The sequence below is a fragment of the Typopeltis vanoorti genome, chromosome 11 (genome assembly GCF_054136105.1).
Source record: "Typopeltis vanoorti isolate ZY-2024b chromosome 11, IOZ_Tvanoo_1.0, whole genome shotgun sequence".
Classification (NCBI taxonomy): Eukaryota; Metazoa; Arthropoda; class Arachnida; order Uropygi; family Thelyphonidae; genus Typopeltis; species Typopeltis vanoorti.
The window spans coordinates 31,785,178-31,806,979 of NC_143559.1; the positions used below are offsets into that span (position 1 = coordinate 31,785,178).

General features: G+C 35.7%; 1 protein-coding gene across 3 annotated transcripts in view; it reads right to left on the reverse strand.

The window, feature by feature from the left end:
* Positions 1-21,802, reverse strand: part of LOC150101414 (uncharacterized) — a 510,839-nt gene that overhangs the window by 471,016 nt on the left and 18,021 nt on the right. For all 3 annotated transcript variants that reach the window (XM_090400454.1, XM_090400453.1, XM_090400455.1), the window contains exon 2: positions 4,658-4,702. In XM_090400454.1, the coding sequence (XP_090256580.1) occupies positions 4,658-4,702 (45 nt within the window). The remainder of the gene's footprint in view (positions 1-4,657; positions 4,703-21,802) is intronic.

The following is a 21,802-nucleotide window of genomic DNA, read 5'->3' on the forward strand; positions in this document are numbered from 1 at the left end:
AACATTAATAACATCTTTTTTCATCCTACCGTCGGTACTGTAAACTCTACTAGTGTATGCTGCATTCTCATCACATAATAGGCACATACTTTTGAAATATTTAATACACTCTCTCTCTCGTTTCAATTTCCTTCCGCATATTTGTTAATTTTTCTTAATGAATACATTTCACACAAACTGCATTGCATAAAATTCTGCAAATTCAAATCACCCAACAATGTGGTCTTTGCCACCATTGCTCTATCACACGTTGGCACCATACACCAAATCACATCATAATACATACTTAAACAAACAAACAAAAAAAAAAAAAAATGAAAAGTTTACTTACAAACTAAATATCTCATTTAATCACACACTCGTTGAAAACAAAAACTACAATAAGTTAACCTAATATTATCAACTTAAATAAGCAAAGGTTACTTGTCCTTCGGGAGCAATAAATCCATCTACACGCAATGCACCACCTAACAGTGAATCAAGATAGACTGAGAGAATGCTATTTGCAGAACCTCATACATAAAGAGGAAGGGAAGAATATGACCAATACAAGTTGATAGAGGTTACTACCAGATTAATGTGGAGAAGATTTTTCTTTCATAGAGCGAAGGGAAATGGGTAGAACAAGAAGACAGCAAGCTAAGGTGTGAAGAACAAGTTCTTTGGTTAGCAAGTGGAATGGAATGCATTTCCTGAAAGTATGGCAAGTACAGAAAAAGAATGATGCAGACTGATGAGCTGTGTGTGTGTGTGTGTGTGACAAATTAGACGGTGTCTTAACCCCAAGAAAGTCTAATATTAATAATTTATTAAGAAGTTACATAATAATTCTCTAAAATCACATGCATGAAAGAATTGGGAAGGATGAAATGCCTAATATGGTCTGTGATGATTTGTAACGTCTACCAGTAGGTAACTGGTCAAAATGCACTAATATGAAAGTGGATCAACACCAAAAAAAGCATATACAGAGATGATACAAGGTCAAGGGAAATTATGGTTGGCTAATTAGTGCAAGGAGTAGACACACATTTGTGAATAGCAGTGAGAGAAAAAAAGGAAATTAGACAGAAATAGAGAAGGAAGATAAAGTGAATCCAGAAATAATTTTAAAATTGTCAGCAAACAGAAGGGAAACTTCACAGAATAACAATAGCTAATAATTAGAAGAACAGCTGCATGAATAATGTGGAGAAGATTTTTCTTTCATAGAGCGAAGGGAAACGGGTAGAACAAGAAGACAGCAAGCTAAGGTGTGAAGAACAAGTTCTTTGGTTAGCAAGTGGAATGGAATGCATTTCCTGAAAGTATGGCAAGTACAGAAAAAGAATGATGCAGACTGATGAGCTGTGTGTGTGTGTGTGTGTGTGACAAATTAGACGGTGTCTTAACCCCAAGAAAGTCTAATATTAATAATTTATTAAGAAGTTACATAATAATTCTCTAAAATCACATGCATGAAAGAATTGGGAAGGATGAAATGCCTAATATGGTCTGTGATGATTTGTAACGTCTACCAGTAGGTAACTGGTCAAAATGCACTAATATGAAAGTGGATCAACACCAAAAAAAGCATATACAGAGATGATACAAGGTCAAGGGAAATTATGGTTGGCTAATTAGTGCAAGGAGTAGACACACATTTGTGAATAGCAGTGAGAGAAAAAAAGGAAATTAGACAGAAATAGAGAAGGAAGATAAAGTGAATCCAGAAATAATTTTAAAATTGTCAGCAAACAGAAGGGAAACTTCACAGAATAACAATAGCTAATAATTAGAAGAACAGCTGCATGAATAATGTGGAGAAGATTTTTCTTTCATAGAGCGAAGGGAAACGGGTAGAACAAGAAGACAGCAAGCTAAGGTGTGAAGAACAAGTTCTTTGGTTAGCAAGTGGAATGGAATGCATTTCCTGAAAGTATGGCAAGTACAGAAAAAGAATGATGCAGACTGATGAGCTGTGTGTGTGTGTGTGTGTGACAAATTAGACGGTGTCTTAACCCCAAGAAAGTCTAATATTAATAATTTATTAAGAAGTTACATAATAATTCTCTAAAATCACATGCATGAAAGAATTGGGAAGGATGAAATGCCTAATATGGTCTGTGATGATTTGTAACGTCTACCAGTAGGTAACTGGTCAAAATGCACTAATATGAAAGTGGATCAACACCAAAAAAAGCATATACAGAGATGATACAAGGTCAAGGGAAATTATGGTTGGCTAATTAGTGCAAGGAGTAGACACACATTTGTGAATAGCAGTGAGAGAAAAAAAGGAAATTAGACAGAAATAGAGAAGGAAGATAAAGTGAATCCAGAAATAATTTTAAAATTGTCAGCAAACAGAAGGGAAACTTCACAGAATAACAATAGCTAATAATTAGAAGAACAGCTGCATGAAATCTTCATGATAGTGAAAGCCTATTCTGTAAACCAGAACTCAAACTCCATGTTTTATTGATACAGTAGAGAGATTAAAGGAGAAATCATCAAATGGTAGACTGCAGTCCTCATCAGACTGCTAATGGATTTTTCACATATCACGAGAAATTTTTTAACCTAACTCAATAAATGATACATGAATTTTTTTTTTAAATTCTGCACATTTTTAACACACTCACTCTGAATTCTGACATTTTGAAGCTGCTCAACAGCCTCAGAAATTTATGTTATAATGCACAGGACCATTGAATAAGAGGAAATTATTTGCTTGCATAAGGTGTTGATGTTACAGTAGATTTTCCTCATTTGGTCTGCTGCTTACAAATTTTTGGGTTTCTCAGTCTCAAGGAGATGATATTAGAAACATACCAAAAGAATACTTATAAACCCTTCTCATGAAACAAAGGATGAGAAAATATAGATTGAAAAGTATGACTTGCAGATATGGTGATCGGACTGAGGTGTATGTGCAGAGTAATGAGAGAGAAAACGGATAGCGTAGCATCACCCAAACAATCTACTGTTTTTTTTTTTATTGTTGTTGTCGTCTTTTAAGAAGATTCTAAGATAGAACACATGAGGAAGCCATGTAAGAATGAAGAAAAGGAGTTAGAAGTACTTTCTCAATTTCCAATTAAAAGTTGAATTATGTTATCTAAATGGGAGGGTATGGCCAATAATTTTGTGTTCTTAAGTCTATCATAAGAATTATGTCTAGCCTGAAAATGGAAAGAATGTTTATAACAATAAAAACTTTTTTTCTTATTCGCAAACAAATCCCAATAAATTATGCTTTGAAATTAAAGCATAATTTGTCAGCACAGTGGAACATTATTTTGAGAAAAGAAAAGAAAAAATTACATAGAAAATAATATAAAACTATACTGCTCAACATAATTAGGGGATATTTTAGTTTCTGTCAGATAATTATAAATTTCTGCAAATAATTATAATTATTGGGTATTTTATACATGAATATTTCTTACTCGTGGATAGGGTGTAATTGATGAGATATTGTTTAAATAATCGATATTTATTACAAATTTATAAATTATACATTTCAGCATTAAATAATTTTAACAAGAATAGCCAAAATCAATTTCATTAATTTTTAATAGTATGGTCTCCATTAATAGTGGTACATCTTGATTGCATGGACCGGATAAGATGATCAAACAGTTCATGTGGGATATTTCCCCCTCTTCTGTGAGAGCAATTTCAAGCTCTTGAAGCGAATGTCGTGGCACCAGTTGAGCAGAAACGTGCCTACCTAAAATATCCCAGGCATGTTCGATTGGATTACAATCAGGTGAACAGGCAGGCCAGTCCATCTGTTCAATACCTTCTTTCTCAAACCACTCTTATACCAAATTTTCACGGTGTGGACGAGCATTGTCATCCATAAAAATGAATTATTGGCCAATTGCAGCAGCATATGGACGAATTATAGGTTCCAAAATCTCATCACGATGTATAGGTGGTCACACTGATAAAAAAGAGATCAGTGTGACCACCTATACTTATTCTAGCCCATCACACTCCCACCTTTCACGAATAAACTGTGGATTATTTCTTGTTCCACTTTTACGCCATATCAAGATACGTCAGTTATCTGGTTGCAGACTGAACACGGACTCGTCACTAAAAAGTACATGAGCCCAATCCTCATTTGTCCAATTGCAGTGTTCCTGTGCCCCAATTCTTCGGGCTCTTTTATGATTTGCAGTAAGAAGATTTCGAACATTTCCCATCTCCAGAAAGCAATTTCAAAGTCACGAAATTACACTTGGAGATACACGACATGCTTGAGCGACAACTTGCTGTGTTTGTCCCAGCTTCTAATCGACCAATAGCTCTCCAAGCCATGGATTCTGGGATATCATGTTACTGTGCCATGGGTAGTAGTTGACACAAGTTTGCAATTGAAATGATAATTAATTATGCACTGTGAAAGTGAGCGCAACAAGACACGCTTTTATACCCCCCCCCACATGCTAATATGGCTAAGACACATTTCGACAAGTCTTAACATGATTTTGTATGCAGTTGCGTGTTCTACACTGTTGTATATTAAGAATATTTTAAAATAAATCTGTTACATTTGTAAATTATTATTATAATTTTATAATTTACAAGAAAACCAAAATATCCCCCAATTATTTTGAGTAGTATAACAATATCCATTAAAAGAAATAAAAACATAGTTACTTACCTCCCTGAGTGTTTCTACAACTTTAATAATCTTAGTTGCCTGACTCTACAAATATATAAGAATTTAACCAAATTAAATAGAGTTTAATAAAGTTATAAATAATACATAAATAAAAAATTCTGATATTTAAATAAAGTTACAGATAAAATAATCAAAAAGATGGATATTTCTTCTCCATTCCTAATGTTACTTCTCATCTGAACTTTATCTTGCACTGTCTTTAAGCAATTCCAGTCTGCACAGCTATGAACATCACACTGGATATACAGGGTGTTCGGGATAAATTTGACAGTTTCGTAAGGAAAAAGAAAATCTTCTTTGTATCTATTAAATTTAATGAATTGACAAAAAAACATTACAGGCAGAGTTAATTACAATACTATCAACAAGATTTACTCAAAATAACCACCATTAGCATCGATCACAGCTTCAATTCTGCTTCAGAACCTCGAACAAGCTGATGCTACAGTCTCCCTGGGAAGGGCCGCAAAAACTGTTTTAATTTTATCCATTAACTGGGCTTTTGTATTACTGGAAGTGCGATTGGTGTCTTTTTCAACTGCGCCCCATACAAAATAATCCATGGGGTTAAGGTCTGGGGAGTTTGGAGGCCAAACATTTGGACTGGTGAAGTCCTAGAAATTTTCAGACAACCATTTTTGACTTTTCCCAGAGGTGTGGCAAGGGGCCGAATCCTGCTGCCATACATACGGCCTACCATTGGCTACCCTTGTTATCCAGGGCTTGACTACAGTTAGCAACTCCACGAACAAAGCCCGAATTCCAATGCCAGGGTTCTTCAACACCTGTTCCTGCAGATTTGCGAGGAATTCTGCTGTACGAACGCAATCAGATCGTCTGCTAGGGATCTTTCTTCTTGCTACATCCTCGTAGTCACCATTGCAAGTCTCTAGTTCATGCCTGATTGTTTTTACTGTATTCAGGGAGCATTGGGCAGCAGTCGTAATATCCTTATTTTGATGGCGGGCACGAATCATCATGATACAAGTTATTCTCTTCCATGATTCAGGTGGGTTCCAGCTATCCATCCTTTCTGACATCTTGTATATGAATGAAGAAGGGTCCAAACTTTTAAATGAAGAGAAGTGTGTGTTAATACATGTAACTTACGGAAAAATATAATTAATTATAAATATGTCAAATTTATCCCGAACACCCTGTATTAACACAAAATATGTTTATATTAACTTCCCTATGCAAATGCAACAACATTAAAATAGGAAGTTATTTCAATTATAGTACATAACTTCCACGGGAATTATAATAGTCAAAATATGCATATTTTCATGATCATGTTTTTTTAAGGCCATCTGAAATATTTCTGTCCTTAAATTATTAACTTCCAAGTTCCTCACTAGAGAGTGGAAAAAGATGAATATAAAAACTTTTCCAAGATCAAAGAACTTAACTCTATATTTTTCTTTCTTTCCAGCTCTCCTATCTTGCTTACTTGCTTCTATTCCTCTTGCTTACTTACTAGCTTCATAAATTTTAAACTAATTTTTGTTTAGTGGTTGGTTAGAATGTTTCACTGGGGATCATTGTACCTGTGATAGTGCAGTCACCACAAAATTAGAATGTTGCATTTTTCTAAAGAATGAAGCTCCAGTATTAAAAAAATAATAATAATAAAATATTTACTATAAACAAATTCATACAATAGACTCAAATCTGTATATTAAATAATTCTCTTTAAGAAGATCTGCCTTTCATATTATTATTATATGGGCACCTCCATGGAGTTCAAAGACTCATCGTGGGAGATCCAATCTATTCACACAATCTATCACACCTTTCCTTGAACCCATTAACAGACAAAGCACCAACTGACTCTGGCAACCCATTTCACTCATTCACAATTCCTCAAACAAAAAATCCAGTCCTCACACCCCTACAAACCACACCTTTATTCAACTTGAAGGGATGATCACGTGTTCTCGACCCTCTAGCCAAGCACTGAAACATTCCCCTGCATCTATCCTATAACACCCTTTAAGCAACTTAAATGTCTCTGTCACATCCCCTGTTTTTCTTCTATCAACCAACTTCTGCAATCCACCTTCAATCTATCCTCATAGAGAACATTCCACATGCCACTCACCTCTGAATCCTCTCCACCGCTTCCTCATCACCAAGAAACCCAGGGGACCAGACTTGAGCACAGCAATTCAGATGTGGGTGTATCTAGGCCTTCTAAAGAGGAATAACAACTTCCTTTTTATCTCTACTTGTTAATGTGTTCTCCAACAGCCAAGTAATCTTATTGGCTATCTTAGCAACCTTAGCAATATGTCCTCGGAACTTTAACTCTCTGTCTAACACCACACCTAAATCTCTAGCTTCATCTGTTTCCTAGAATACAGTGGCTTCAATGTGATACACAGCTTATAATCTTTTTATCCCAAAATGCATAATTTACATTTCTCAACATTAAACTGACACCCATTAACTTTTGCCCATACTGACAGCCTATTTAAATCGTCCTGCAAGCTCTCCATATCATCTTGATTAACTATACTATCTTGATTTACTCTACCTAATTTTGTATAATTAGCAAACAACTGAATATATCTTTTCAGGTTATTTCCTATATCATTTATGTGCAAATTAAACAGCAATGGTTCCAGCACTGAACCTTGCGACACACCACTAGTCACCTGTTTTTGCCTCTATTCTACCCAATCTATATACCATTTTTTGATATCTGTTAAGCAGTTACCCTCTTATCCACTTAACCAGTGTCATATCCATCCCCATTTCTTCTCACTTGCATAACAGAGTTCCAAGTGGTATTCTGTCAAATGCTTTTTCATAATCCAGCAAAATTGTTGTGTAGCCATTTCCTTTACCCAGCTCAGCTGTTACTCTATTATAAAGTTAGTAAATTACTAAGGCATGACAACCCTTCACAAAGCTATGTTGACCCCCTCATACAGTATCATATTTTCATTTATATATATATATATATATATATATATATATATCCATTCTTGAATTCTCTTTTGCACCAATTTTTCTGGTACTTTTACCACAACACATGAGATACTGATTAGTCTATAATTTGCTACTGCAGTCTTAGAATATCTCTTATGCAAAGATATTATTTTGCCCTCTTTCTACTCCCTTGGAACTCTACCAAAACTGCACCTTTAATTAAAAAGACTAGTCAAAGGCATTGCCAGTCCCTTTGCACATTCTTCAAAACCCTAGCTGATATTCCATCTAATCCCAAGCTGTATTTACACTGAGAGTCTGCAACATCCTAAGAACCTCCAATTCATCCATCTCTGTTCCCACATTAGTGTCAGTCACATAGATTAAATAGTAACCTCTTGGATAATACACCTTTACAAAGTGGTCACTCAGTAACTCAATTATTTTATCTGCTTCTTTTTCCCTGTGACCATCATCATCACTCATTAAGCTTAATCTTCAATAGGCATTCTTCCTCTTACTTGAAACATAATGAAAGAACCAGTTGGGATTTCCTTTGGCCTTCAGCTAGATTCTTCTCACAATCAGATTTTGCCTTCCGTGCCATGCTGGTCACCTTTATTGCCTGAGCTTTGTACTGTTCATGAGTTTGCTGGTCACTTTTCTCTTTATATACCCCCCCCCACACACACACAGCATTTTCTTCTTCTTCAGCTCTTAGTCCTACCCGATTAACAAACCGATAAACAAAATGAAAGAGTGAGTGTTGTACGGAGATCCTTTAGTAAAGAGTGTGATAGTTGAGAGTTTGACAAAATCGTACCAACCTGGTGCAAACGTTAAGGATGTAAGCGAGTCAATTAGAATGCAAAAGCACAGGGTAAAAGAATTGATAGTAGTAGCAGGAACGAATTATTTCAAAGGAGACAAAATGGCTATGAGAGAGGATTTGAAGGAATTGATTGAGGTAGCAAAAGAGAAGAGTGAGAGGGTTAGGATAGCGAGTCTGTTGCCGCAGTATGACAGTGAAGAGTATAGAAGGAGTGCCAAAATTGCTAATGACTTTATACATGGATTATGCAGGAGGAGTGGTTTGGAATTTGTGGATGTCTGGAGTGAGTTCGATGGGTGAAAGGATTTATATAAGATGGATGGTTTACATTTAAATGGATTTGGTGTATGGACAACACTTGAAAAGGTTCCACTTCATTCAACAACACTTGAAAAGGTGTTGTTGAATGAAGTGGAAGTGTATGTGCAGAATCAGGGAAACTAGAGTTATTAAGGGGGGGGGGTAGGTATGCAGATTTTAGGGAGACAGTTGAGTGTATCAATGTGTAATATGCCCAAGCAAGTATGAAAGACTATGAATCAGAATGGGATAGTTAGTATAATGCATCAAAATAGGGATGGGACAAATGGGCTTCTGCAATTCATGTATACTAATGCCAGAAGTATTAGGAACAAGAAGGAAGAATTTTTGGCCTTGGTTGGCACTTCCAGGCCACAGGTTATTGGCATTAGTGAAACATGGCTGACAGAAGATAACATAACTAGTGGGATTGAATGTGAGGGGTATGGTATGTTCAGGAGTGACAGGGAGAATAAAATGGGGGTAGGAGTGTTATTGATGATAGCTGATGAGCTGCAGACAAGGAGAATAGAAGTGAAACTGCAGGATAGAGAAAAGAGCACATTTTAGGTTATTTGGTGTGAGACTGAGACTAGCAGAACAAAATATACAGTTGGGTGCTGCTATAGACCAGGTGATGGAATAGATGGTGGAGATAATATGCATAAGCAAATAGAAGAAATGAGTGGAAGGACGGTAATTATTATGGGAGATTTCAACTATGGTAACATTGATTGGAAGGAAGAGAGGACACATGGGAGGAAGGAATTGGATTTTATGCGGTTATTAAGGGATACCTATCTGCGACATCATGTAATGGAAAATACTAGGGGTCAGAGAGTGCATGAGCTAGTAACTGCATCTGAAAATTTGGCTGTAACGAATATGACCACGTTGCCACCAATTGGTGAGAGTGATCATAGAGTCTTGACTTGGGAGGTGGCTAAAGGTGTGGAATTTACAATTAAGACAGAGCACATGTGGAATTATTGGGCTAGTAAGTATGACAAGCTTAGGAGTTTGATTGGTTCAGTGCCATGGCATGTAAAACTGCAAGGGCTGGATGTTGATATTGCATGGGAGGCAGTTAAGAAGTGTTTGCAGGAGGCAATGGCTGACTGTATACCCAGAGTCCGAATAATAAATCAAGTAGGAGTTAAATGGATGAATAACACCATTAAGCTTGAGCTGTAAAAAAAACAAAAACAAACAACTGTGGAGGGAATTTAAGGAGAAAGGTGACCGGCAAGCAAATGAACGGTATAAAGTGCAGGCCAGAAGGGTAACGAGTGTGGTAAGAAAAGCAAAAGCGGATTATGAACGAACACTAGCCATGCAGGCTAAAGAGAATCCCAAACAGTTTTTGATATAACTAAGATGAAAAGCCAAACGGCTATTTTTTTCTGGCAAGGATGATATAAGTTAAGGGGATAAAAATCCCTTACTGTTTTTCAGCCAGTAAGCGAAACTAAGATCGAAAACTATGATCTGTAACGTTTCATGCCGACGAACTGTCAGCGTATCCAAGCGTAAGTGACCACTTGGTAGTGCCACACCATGGCAACTCGTTGCAAAGGTGGAGCAAGCTCCCTCACTGTTCTTGATATTTTCTCATAATGTAAAACACACAGCTCTTAAGAGATGTAATACTGTTTTACATTATGAGGAGAGGTCACTACCCAGACCGGTTTCAACCTTTTTTGAGGTCTCATTAGTGAGTAGCTAGACCTAGAATATCAGAGTTTAAGTGAAGAAAACTTACATACTTTTGCTATACGATTGCCCGAAAGGTGTGTCACTATATTATATTATAATATAGTATAACTAAGATGAAAAGCCAAATGGCTATTTTTTTTCTGGCGAGGTTGATATAAGTTAAGGGAATAAAAATCCCTTATTGTTTTTCAGTTTCGATTTTAGTTTCGCTTACTGGCTGAAAAACAATAAGGGATTTTTATCCCCTTAACTTAGTTTTTGATATGTTGCAAGTAAAAGAAAAAATGTATATGGCAGAATGATTTTAAAGAATGCCGATGGTAGGGAAATAACCGAATCAGTTGATAAAGTGGAATTACTGAGTGAGCACTTTGCAAGAGTATATCATCCAGGTGGTGACATTGCAGGAATGAATGAACCAATAGCTTATATGAGAATTGTGGTGAATGAAGTGGAGGTGAATAGTCTATTACAAAACCCCAATGTCACTACATCTGTGGGATTTGGATGGTATACCAGCTTGTGTCGTAGGTGAAGCAGCTAAAGAATTGTCAGTGCCCTTGACCATTTTGTTTAATTTGAGTCTCGGGTCTGGGTTAGTCCCGAGGGGGTGGAAAGAGGGGAAAATAGTTCCACTTCATAAAGGAGGTTCCAAGACTGCTGTTGTAAATTACCAACTGATCAACATATCAGGAATCATTGTCAAGGTCTTGGAGAAAATTGTCAAGAGGAAAATACAGGATTGGATAGATGAAAATGGGATACTGTATGGGGGACAGCATGGTTTGTGAAGGGAAGATCATGTCCCAGTAACTTGCTCATGTTTTATAACACAGTGACAGCTGAACTGGATAAGGGTAATGGGTTTACATTGATTCTACTGGACCTTGCTAAGGCCTTTGACAGGATACCACATGGAATTCTAATCAGTAAACTGCAGCATATGGGAAGATGGATATAGGGTTGGTGAGATGGATAGGAGAATGGTTGATGGATAGATATCAGACAGTGATTTAATCATTAACAGAATCCAAAAGACGCCTGTGACTAGTGGTGTGCCACAGGGTTCTGTTCTTGGACCAATACTGTTCAATTTGTTCATTAACGATATAGGAAAGGATCTGAGAGGAAGTGTTCATTTATTTGCTGATGATGCAAAGTTGGGTAGAGCAATAGTGAGTGCACAGAATGTCAAAATTTTGCAGGATGATCTGAATAGTTTGGAGGACTGGGCTAAGAAGAATGGATGTCAATTTAATATGGCAAAGTGTAAGGTTATGCATTTTGGGGTGAAAAGATTAGCAGCAGTATATCACATTGGTGGAACTGTACTTCAGGAGATTGATGAGGCCAGGGATTTGGGAGTGTTGGTGGATAGGGAGTTGAAGTTTAGGGGTCACATCGCAAAAGTGGCTAAATCAGCTCATCAAATCACTTGATTGCTGAAAAATAGTTTAACAAGCAGAGACAAACAGGTTATTGTTCCTTTGTATCAAGCCTTGGTAAGACTCCATCTAGACTACTGTGCCCAGATATGGGCACCAGGGTTTCTTCTTGATGGGGAGGAGGTGGAGAGGATCCAGAGATGAGTGACCAAGATGATAGCAGGTCTATGGAATGAACCTTATGAGAACAGATTGAAGATTTGTGGGTTGCAGAAATTGGTTGATAGGCAGAAAAGGGGTGATATGATCGAGACATTCAAATTACTGAAGGATTTCTATAAGATTAATTCAGAAGATATTTTTGAGAATAGGACTGGTGGTGGGAGGACTAGGGGCCCATACATGGAAGCTGGGCAAGAATGTAGTTAGCAAGGTGTTAGAGCTGGTTTTTTACTTGGAGAGTAGTGAATGAGTGGAATAAGCTGCCTGAGTCTGTTGTGGGTGCCATGACTGTGAATGAGTTCTAGGCAAGGTATGATAGATACTGTGTGAATGTTGAATAGTTGTTTTTGACATGATGTTAGGGCCTCCCTCGATGAGTATCGACTCCTTGGAGTTGCCCGTAATAATAATAATAAAAGACACATCCATGTATAACTGCTACAAATTTATCTCCTACCATATCTTAGAAGTCTTAAGATTAAAACTTATTATATTATTTAGTTAATATTATGAAAACTGTTAAAGTTAAGTATTAGGATAAACCAGAAATTAAGCACTAAACATATTATCGCAAATAAAAATTAATTGGGAAGTAATGAATCTATCAATAATATACAAAATATAAATAAAAACAACTAATTTATTTTTTATTTTTAAAAATTACGTTTGCATTATACAAAGCATGGAAGTTAAACGTTTTTCTAAATTTAACAAGCAGTTGGAGTCATGCCATCTTTGGTTAAAAATAGAAGTCTCTCTCTCTCTCTCTCCCTCCCTTTCATTAGAAAGAGACGAATCTTTGTCTTTTTCTAATATCAATATAAAACTGAGTTTAAATTTCAATATTGTATAAGAGATTTTAAAACAGATTTTTTGACCTAGCAATAACGAATGTAATAACAGGATTTGCGTGTCCGGACAATTCAATGCGGGAAAATCGATCGCCGACACTTCATCGCGAAGAAAATTAATCGCACGAAAATTCGTCGCGGTTGTATGTGGAAAAAAAAAAAAAAAAAAAAAAAAAAAAAAAAATTATTTCCCATATAAAAATATTTTATATATTATTTAATATTTCAATTATATTTAGCTTTCTGAAAATTTTTATTCCGTATAAAGTTATTAATATTCTTTCTTACTAACAGGCTCTCTAGATGGAATATTAATTATTACACAACTGGGATAGGATGGTTAGGCAGAAAGAGTATCATATTTAAGGAGTTAGAATACTTAATAGAAATAATAGAAGTATGTAAATAGTTAACTATAAATAATCGTTAGATATAACTATTATTCCTAAATATTCTTAAATATGGTGCTCTTTCTTAAAACCATCCTATCGCTGTTGTGTAACAAGCGAAGGTTGGTCGAGCCTTTGCTACTAATGGCTCGCAAAAAGTTAAGCAGGTTTGAGCGCGGTTAGTAGTTAAAATCGTTCCATGGTATTGGCACTTTCTCCGTCGATGAGACTTTGGACTTCCTGGAGGTATCACATTATTATTATGTGATTTTATATACACAGAGCCTGTGGCAAGAAAGAGTAGTAATAACTTTATACGGAATAATAGCCACAATATCTATTTTTCTAATCGTTCACCATTTTTCTGTTCTGCGCATTTAGACATCCATCCAAGTGTGATATATATATATATATATATATATATATATATTTTATCTGAACTAATTCAGAAGGTGACGTGTTTCTGTTATTGAATACCCGTGTATTTTGAAAATGACCACTTTTCCTGCATACGGAAGACATGTTGTACGCTGCTATCGTTTACAGAGCTAGTTTATGATCATAGGTTCACTTTTCAGCAATTATATTAAAGAAAATGATAATAAATTATATAAATCCTACCATCATTATGTAAATTAGCATAAGCTAAATTGCCATCTGCGAGTGCAATACTAGTCTTTACCTTTTCCTTCAATACCAGTATTTTATAACACTAAGAAATTTAAAATTTTATATTTAGTCTTCTTTAGTGAAAAAATAAATAAATAAAATATATATATAGAGAGAGAGAGAGAAAGAGATGCAGCTACCAAAGTGAAATAAGTAATTAATTACTTCTCTTGTGAAACGTTCAAAAATCGGTCGTTAACAACCGACTAGATAGCGTAAACTCTCCCACCAATGAGCTGTGGATTGAAAACCCGCATTGGACTCTGATGTTTATAATTGTTTTAGGTAAGAGATGAATTTCGTCGTCTGATGTGAGACCAGAGTACTGCTGATTGGAGGCCTGAAGTGGCTTAAGTAATTTCCATGTTTGGTCATGGAATTTGAGCAGGATTTCCGAACCAAGTTAAATTGAAAAAAATTACAACGAAACTGAAATTGGGAAACTCACCGATCAATAAATATATTGCTTTCATTGTATAAGAATAAAAATATTATGAAATTCTAATTAAAATCTAAACAAATAATTACATACATACATAAAAAAAAGATAAATTACACAAAAACTATTTTGTGTAATTCATCTTGCAGTGCATTTACTTTTTATATATCGGTACCAATGCAATATCATTTCGATTTTCTAGCAATTAACATTATTATTATTATGTAACACTTCCAGGGAGTCCAAGGACTCATCGAAGGAGGGTATCTACTCTATGAGTTTCCGTCTCCACCAACCGCAACTTCCTTCATCATCTACACTAACGCCATCTACCCCAGACCACCATCAGTAGTATTTTCACAGACAATCACAAACATGCATGCCTATGGTGGGATTCGAACCTTTTGGCTGGAGAGTAGATACACTAACCACTCGGCCAACTAGGTCAGCAAATTTTTTCCGCAATTAATTGTCTATAATCCAGGATTTGTGCTGCTTTAAGTTTAGATTTTCGTAATGAAATACTTTTACATTTGAGAATTGTTATATCAAGAATTACAGTTCTTTTTTCAAATTTTGCTATTTATTAACCAACATTTCAGCTTTTTCCTACATTTTCCTATTAAAAATTTAAGCAACCTCTAAAAAATGAATCAGTCAAGCCTTGATATTACAATAATAATACTAATTTCATTAATTACATCTTGTCCACTGTATTTTTGACATTTGTTATGATTATGATTGCCAGCCTGGTTGGCCTGAATGGTTAGCATATCTGCTCTTCAGCCAAAAGGCTACGGGTTCGAATCCTGCGTGGATGTTTGTGATTGTCTATACTAGTGGTGGTGGTGGTGGGCAGTAGATGGCGCTGGTGTAAATTATAATCGCAATTAGAGAATTGAGTGGAGACAGAGTTGTAGAGTAGGTGCCCCTCCCTCTATGAGTCTTTGGACTCCCTGGAGGTGTCACAATAATAACAATTATTATTAACACTAGACCTCTGTGGACTCTAAGACATCATGGGGAGGCACACAATGCCCATCAAATTATGATTTTTAACTTCACTTTAAACTCACTTTTCACTCTGCATTCACCACAATATCAGGTACCACATTCCATTCGCCAACCCCTCTCTGTGCGAAAGAACCTGCTCATCCTCCTTATAGAGCTACCAGAGATGTCTCCTTTTTCTATTCCCTTCTCCAATTCTATGAAATATTTCTTCCATATTAACCCAGCAACAACCCTTTACCACTTAAATGTCTCAATCGCATCCCCTCTCTTCATCCTATTCACTAGGCTTTGCAAACTGCATTGCCTCAATCTGTCGTCATATCCCAAAAACCAGTTGCCACCTGTTAGTATTCTCTAAAACCCTTTCCAGTATAACCTCATCATCCAATAAAAACCAAGGGGCCAAATCAGTGCACAATAATTCATACAAAGCCGATTAAGATCTCATACAATGGAATCAGAACCGCTTTATTTCTGCATGTTAAGGTCCTCCACATCAATTGACACAATGTGATGTGATGACTTCACAACTCATGCAATGCGACCTCTAAGCCTCAGATCCTTGTCCGACACCACACCAAGGTTTTTTTCTCCTCAACTTCTTATAAAATTTCCCCAACAAGTGTATGCTTTGCATCCAGTTGTTTCTAACCAAATTTCAGAACATTCATTACACTTTGCAACACTGAATTGAAAGTTGTGTTGCACACTCACAATCTCTTCAAGTCCTCCCTGTAAGGCCGCAACTGCTCGATTCTACATCGTTCTCCCCAGTTTTGCATCATCTGCAAACAGTTGTATGTCACTAATTAAACCAATTCCAATATCATTTAATATACAAATTAAATAATCATTTAATATACAAATTAAATACAAATGGTCACAAAACAGATCCCTGTTTTGTGACAGGGATCTGTTTTGTATTTTTATTTAATTTGCACACCACTAGTGCTGTTCCTCTTCCAAGATAGTGGAAGAGGAACAGCACTCCCATACATGACTTGCTGATACCTATCAGATTGGTATCAACTTGGTGATACCTATCTGATAGCCAGTCATCTATCCAACTCAGTAGTCTGTTATCCAATCCCATCTGCCTCAGTTTAGTGACCAACTTGTAATATGGTAAACTATCAAAAGCCTTTGCAAAATCAAAGTATACCACTACATATGCATTTTCCTTCTCCAATACAGTTATTCCTTTATTATAGTACATAATCAAGTTGGGAAAACACGACATCCGTTTAAAAAACCCATGCTGACAAGCAAAAAATACCACCATTACAACCTACTTTTGCATACTAGTTCTGACCAACCACTCCAATATCTTAACTATAACTCCAGATATACAGATTGGCCTATGATTTGTTGCTTGAGCCTTATCACCACTTTTGTAAAGTGGAACAATTTTGCCTTTCTTCCACTCCTTTGGGATTGATTTGTGCTGTTGCAAAACTCCTGTTAAACAGTCAGACCAAGGCTGATGCTAACACCTTGGAAAATTCCTTTAAGACAAGCTATATCATCAGGTCCTATTGCCTTATTGACATCTAGCTTTAACTCCTCATATACCTCTTGCTCACTCAACATTAAGTTTTTTCTTATCTTATTCACTTGAGCTTCTCATTCCTGCAATAAGTCTTTTGACTCCATTGAATATGCATATAAATAATAAAAATAATGAATAATTTCACACTGCCAATGAAACGCCATGATGAACTCCTCATTGAATACCTCAACATGTCCTCTGCAGTGGTTACCAATCTCTCACTATCATCTATTAACATCATCTTACCATAATCATTTTCTTCCTGCTTGCCACATATCAAAAAATCCCACAAGGGTTTTTCTTGCCCTCATTTGCTAATTTCTGCTCATAATGCACTTTTGTTGTCCTTATCAACTGAGTCATTCTCTCAGCCTACTGTTTATATTCTTCATGCAACTGAGTATTATCATTATTCATCTTGTGCTGCCTCCAAAGTGCTTTATTCTTCCAGATTTCATGCTTAATCCTCACATTCATCCATTTTACACCTACCTTATTCAGCCCTTTGACCTTCAAAAAACAATCGCACATTGATGTTTTTATGTATTTCTTTGTAAGTTCCCAAGTAGCATTTATTTCCTTTTTACTCAATTTATCATTCCATGCTATAACTCCAAGCTGTCTCCTACACTTGTCATAATCACCAGCTTTGCACTTCCACACATATATCCTTTCTTCACAGAAGTTTTTCACAACTCAGGTGATCATTTCATAATCACTCTCACCAGCTGAAGGGAAGTGCAAAACTCCACACATGATTAAATCCTCTGATTAAATTATCAGATCTAAAACTCTTGATTCTTGGGTGCCCTACTTTACATACTGCCTGAGAAATTCATTTTCCTTATTCTCAAATGCAATCTCTTCATTCCAGTCTTGCCATAATCAAAATCACTCAAATAATCAACCTTCCCTTGTCCACTTAATCCAAATTGCTTATAGATTTCTTTGACCTCCTGCCACATTCTCTGCCTATAGCAACAACCACCTAAATATCTCTTCCTGTCAACCTTCACCTCATACCACACTGCCTCAAACCACTCTTTCATGTCTACCTTATGTGGACATAATTCCCCTGCTATCATCAGCAGCACTCCCGTCTTCTTATCCTTTCTATCGTTGCAAAAAAATACTGTACATTTCCATTCCTGTTAAGATAGCATCTTCATTCTACCATTAATTTTTCTTTTTTTTTAAATATAATAAAGACGAAATAACAATGAGTAAAATTTCCTGACCAGCATTCTATTACAAGTTTATTCAAGGAAACCTACGAATTCAATGTTTCTGTAAAGCAATATGTTTCAGAGATCCTGACACCTGAATCCTGGACTAGCAAAGTCCAGGATTCAGAAGTCAGTTGAAGCAAGAGTTTTGATAAGGATCAACATAGGATTTAAACAGAAGCCACACTTAGGAATTAACTTAGATACAGGACATGGGGAAATGATGTTACTGTCGAGTCCATTGAAGAACTTCTAGATATGACCGTGGATCTGTAGAACTGCTTTGGCAATCTGTTGAACTTTGACGGAGTAGAGCTTTTCTCTAGGGTTATTGTCAGTTTTCTGTGGAGCAGCAACAGCAATTGCTGGACAAGAACAGATATGGGCAGGTGTTAGTTCAACTCCTGGACAGTTTCATAGCTCTACTACCATCTGTTTCATGCATTTAAAATGTTCTGTCCTTAGTCTGGTGATGATTCTGGTTATTTCTCTATTTTCATTAATTTCACCGATTTCATTCTTCTTCTTAATAATTTGTTTTACCAATCTTATTGATACACAGTGGAATACCTAAATTTTGCAAAGACATATATAGACTGTTCCATGACAAGTTTGTATTTATACTGAGCAGCCAAATTTCTTGCATTCAGGAATTTATGCAGTGTTAGCAGTTGCACAGATGAGAAGAAAATGATACCTAGTTTTTCGGAGACGGAAGAGGCTCTTTTTCATTGACTTGTAAGTCTCGATCATATCACTTTTTTTCCTATCTATCTACCAAGCTTTGCAGAGCTTGGGAGATACATTCCTTTAATTTGTTCCAGTGGTGTAGCTAGGAAGGGGGGGGGGTGCGGAGGGGACGGTCTGCACTAGGCGGCACTTTGAACCTTTTTGAACTTTTGCAGTTAATTCTAAAATACAGTTTCGAGAACTCAGCTCCCAAATATTGTAATACTACTGCGAATTTTCCTCACAGCAATTGCTGTATGTGTTGCTAGTTAAGAGGAGTTTATCTAAATAAAATTTGATTAAGAATTACCTACATTACTATGAAATAGACTTCGCCAAAGTCATCAACGATTCTGCTAACAGAAAAAAGCAAGAAAAATAACATTTTAGAATGTTGAAATTAAAGTTTTACTTCAAAAATAAACAGTGTTTTAATTTAATAGAAAGGGGGATGGTAAATCCCTTTATGTTTTTATAGCCGGGTACGAAACTTGGATCGAAGCTTGTTCCACCTTTGCATGGAGTTGCCCTGGTGTTGTACTACCCAAGTGATCATTTACACTTGGGCTCGCCGATAGTTTTTTCGGCATGAAACTCTATGGATTTCGATCCGAGTTTCGTACCCGGCTATAAAAACAAAGGGATTTACTAGCATGTTCGCTGGTAAAATGGCCTTCAGCTTATTAAATTAGCATTTTAATTTATTTCCCTATACGTTGTTTTGACTTTTTGTAGTATTTTTGGTGTGACTGAGAGGGGCGGCAAACTCAAGAACCACCCCAGGCAGCAACAGATCTAGCTATGCCACTGATCTGTTCTCACTCAACATAAGAAAACTAACATGAAATGCACAAACCTCACACACACATATATAATGTACAGTATGGAGGCCAGAGCATGAAGCGGTGGGGAAGCTTTCCCAAATAATAAGCAATACTGGAATAGCCCAAAGAATTCATAAACATAACAGTAATCAATACAATCCTCTTTTTCTCCATATAGGAACATTTAATTGTCGAACACTTAAAGAAGAGGAAGACCTTACCATCTACAGCAAGAACTAAAACACATTAAATGGGACATCATAGGTTTAAGTGAAGTTCACAGGCAAGATGAACATTTAATAAAACTAAAAAATGGAGACTACTTATACTATTATGGGAAAACTAAAGGACAATATGGAGTTGGATTTCTAATTAAGAAAACAATTGCACACCTTATAGAAGAATTTAATAATACAGATAAAAGAATAATTGAAATCATACTTAAAAATAAACTCCAAACTTAAAATCAGGATCATCCAAATATATGCTCCCACCTCATCCTACACTGATGAAGAGATAGAAGCATTTTATGACTCACTGCAGCACACTCAAGACAAAAAATGAAATAGCAATCAAAACTTTACTATAGTAATGGGTGATTTTAATGCCAAAGTAGGTCATCCCATTCACCAAATAGACACGATAGGACCATATGTATATGGTACAAGCAGCAACTCAGGAATGGCTCTTACAGAATTCTCTATCAGTGTAACAAGTAGTAACAAGCTTTACATTATGAATACATTTTTTTAAGAAAGCCCTCAAAAGAAAATGGACATGGAGAAGTCCAAATAGAGAAATAAAAAATGAAATAGATTATATATTGTGTAACAATAAAGAAATAGTTCAAGATACATCAGTACTAAATCAAGTAAAAACAAGAAGTGACCACCCACTGGTGAGAGCCAAAATTAAAATAAACCCCAAATTGAAAAGAATAAAATGGCTAAACAAAAAATCAAGAAGTTTTGACTTAAAACCTATTGAAAACAAGAAGAAGGATTACGAAGAAAACCTCAATCAAAAACTAGACTTAATAAATATATTTGAAGAAGAAGACAAAAATAAAATAAGCAGAAACCTAACGGAAGTAATAATCTCAGCAGCCAATGAATTCAAAAGCAACAAACAACAAAAAGACCATAAACTTTCAGTTACAACTACTAAAAAAGAGACAAAATATGACGAAACAAGACAAAAACTTAATTTCTAAAATAGAATATGCAGAACTATGCAAAACAATAAGGAAAAAGATAAGAAATGAAATAAGATCTTATAACACTAAAAAAATAAAAGAAATAACTGAAAACAATAAAAATATGAAAATACTAAGAAAACATTTATCAGTTGGCAAAAGTCAAATAACTGCAATAAAAGACAAGAATGGAACTATAATAAGGAACCAAGAACAAATCCTAAGCAGGCTAGAAGAATTTCATAAAGAACTTTATAGCAGTGATTTTCAACCTTTTTCATAACATGGCACACCTAGACTAATTATTAAAATTCTGCGGCACACTAAAAATATATTCTTTTAATTTTTTTGATGATCTGGCAAAAAATAGGCATAATTTTGATTGATTTACACACAAAAGAAGATGGAAGAACAGACATTAATAAATAAATGTGCAAATTACGACATTATTTCTTTCAATTAATTTATAATAAATTTAGTTTAATCCTTTATCCAAGTGTGAGCAAACAAAGTTTGCGCCTGAAAGTATCTTCAGGACTGGGTTAAGGTGGTACTACACCAGGGCAACTCGTTGCAAAGGTGGAGCAAGCTACCAACACTCCTATCCTAGTATCTCCCATAATGCAAAACACATCTCCTTGCGGATATGTCTAATGTTATGCATTAAGGGAAGGGCCATTATTATACTCTAACCAAGTGGAAAATAAACTTTCAACTTTTCAATTAATTTGTTTTCATAAATCTCGTGGCACACCGGCTGAAAATCCTGCTCTATAGTGATCCTTCAATAGATAAATCAAATATCAATAACTCTTCTCCATCGCACATAGATCATGTAATCAAATCATGT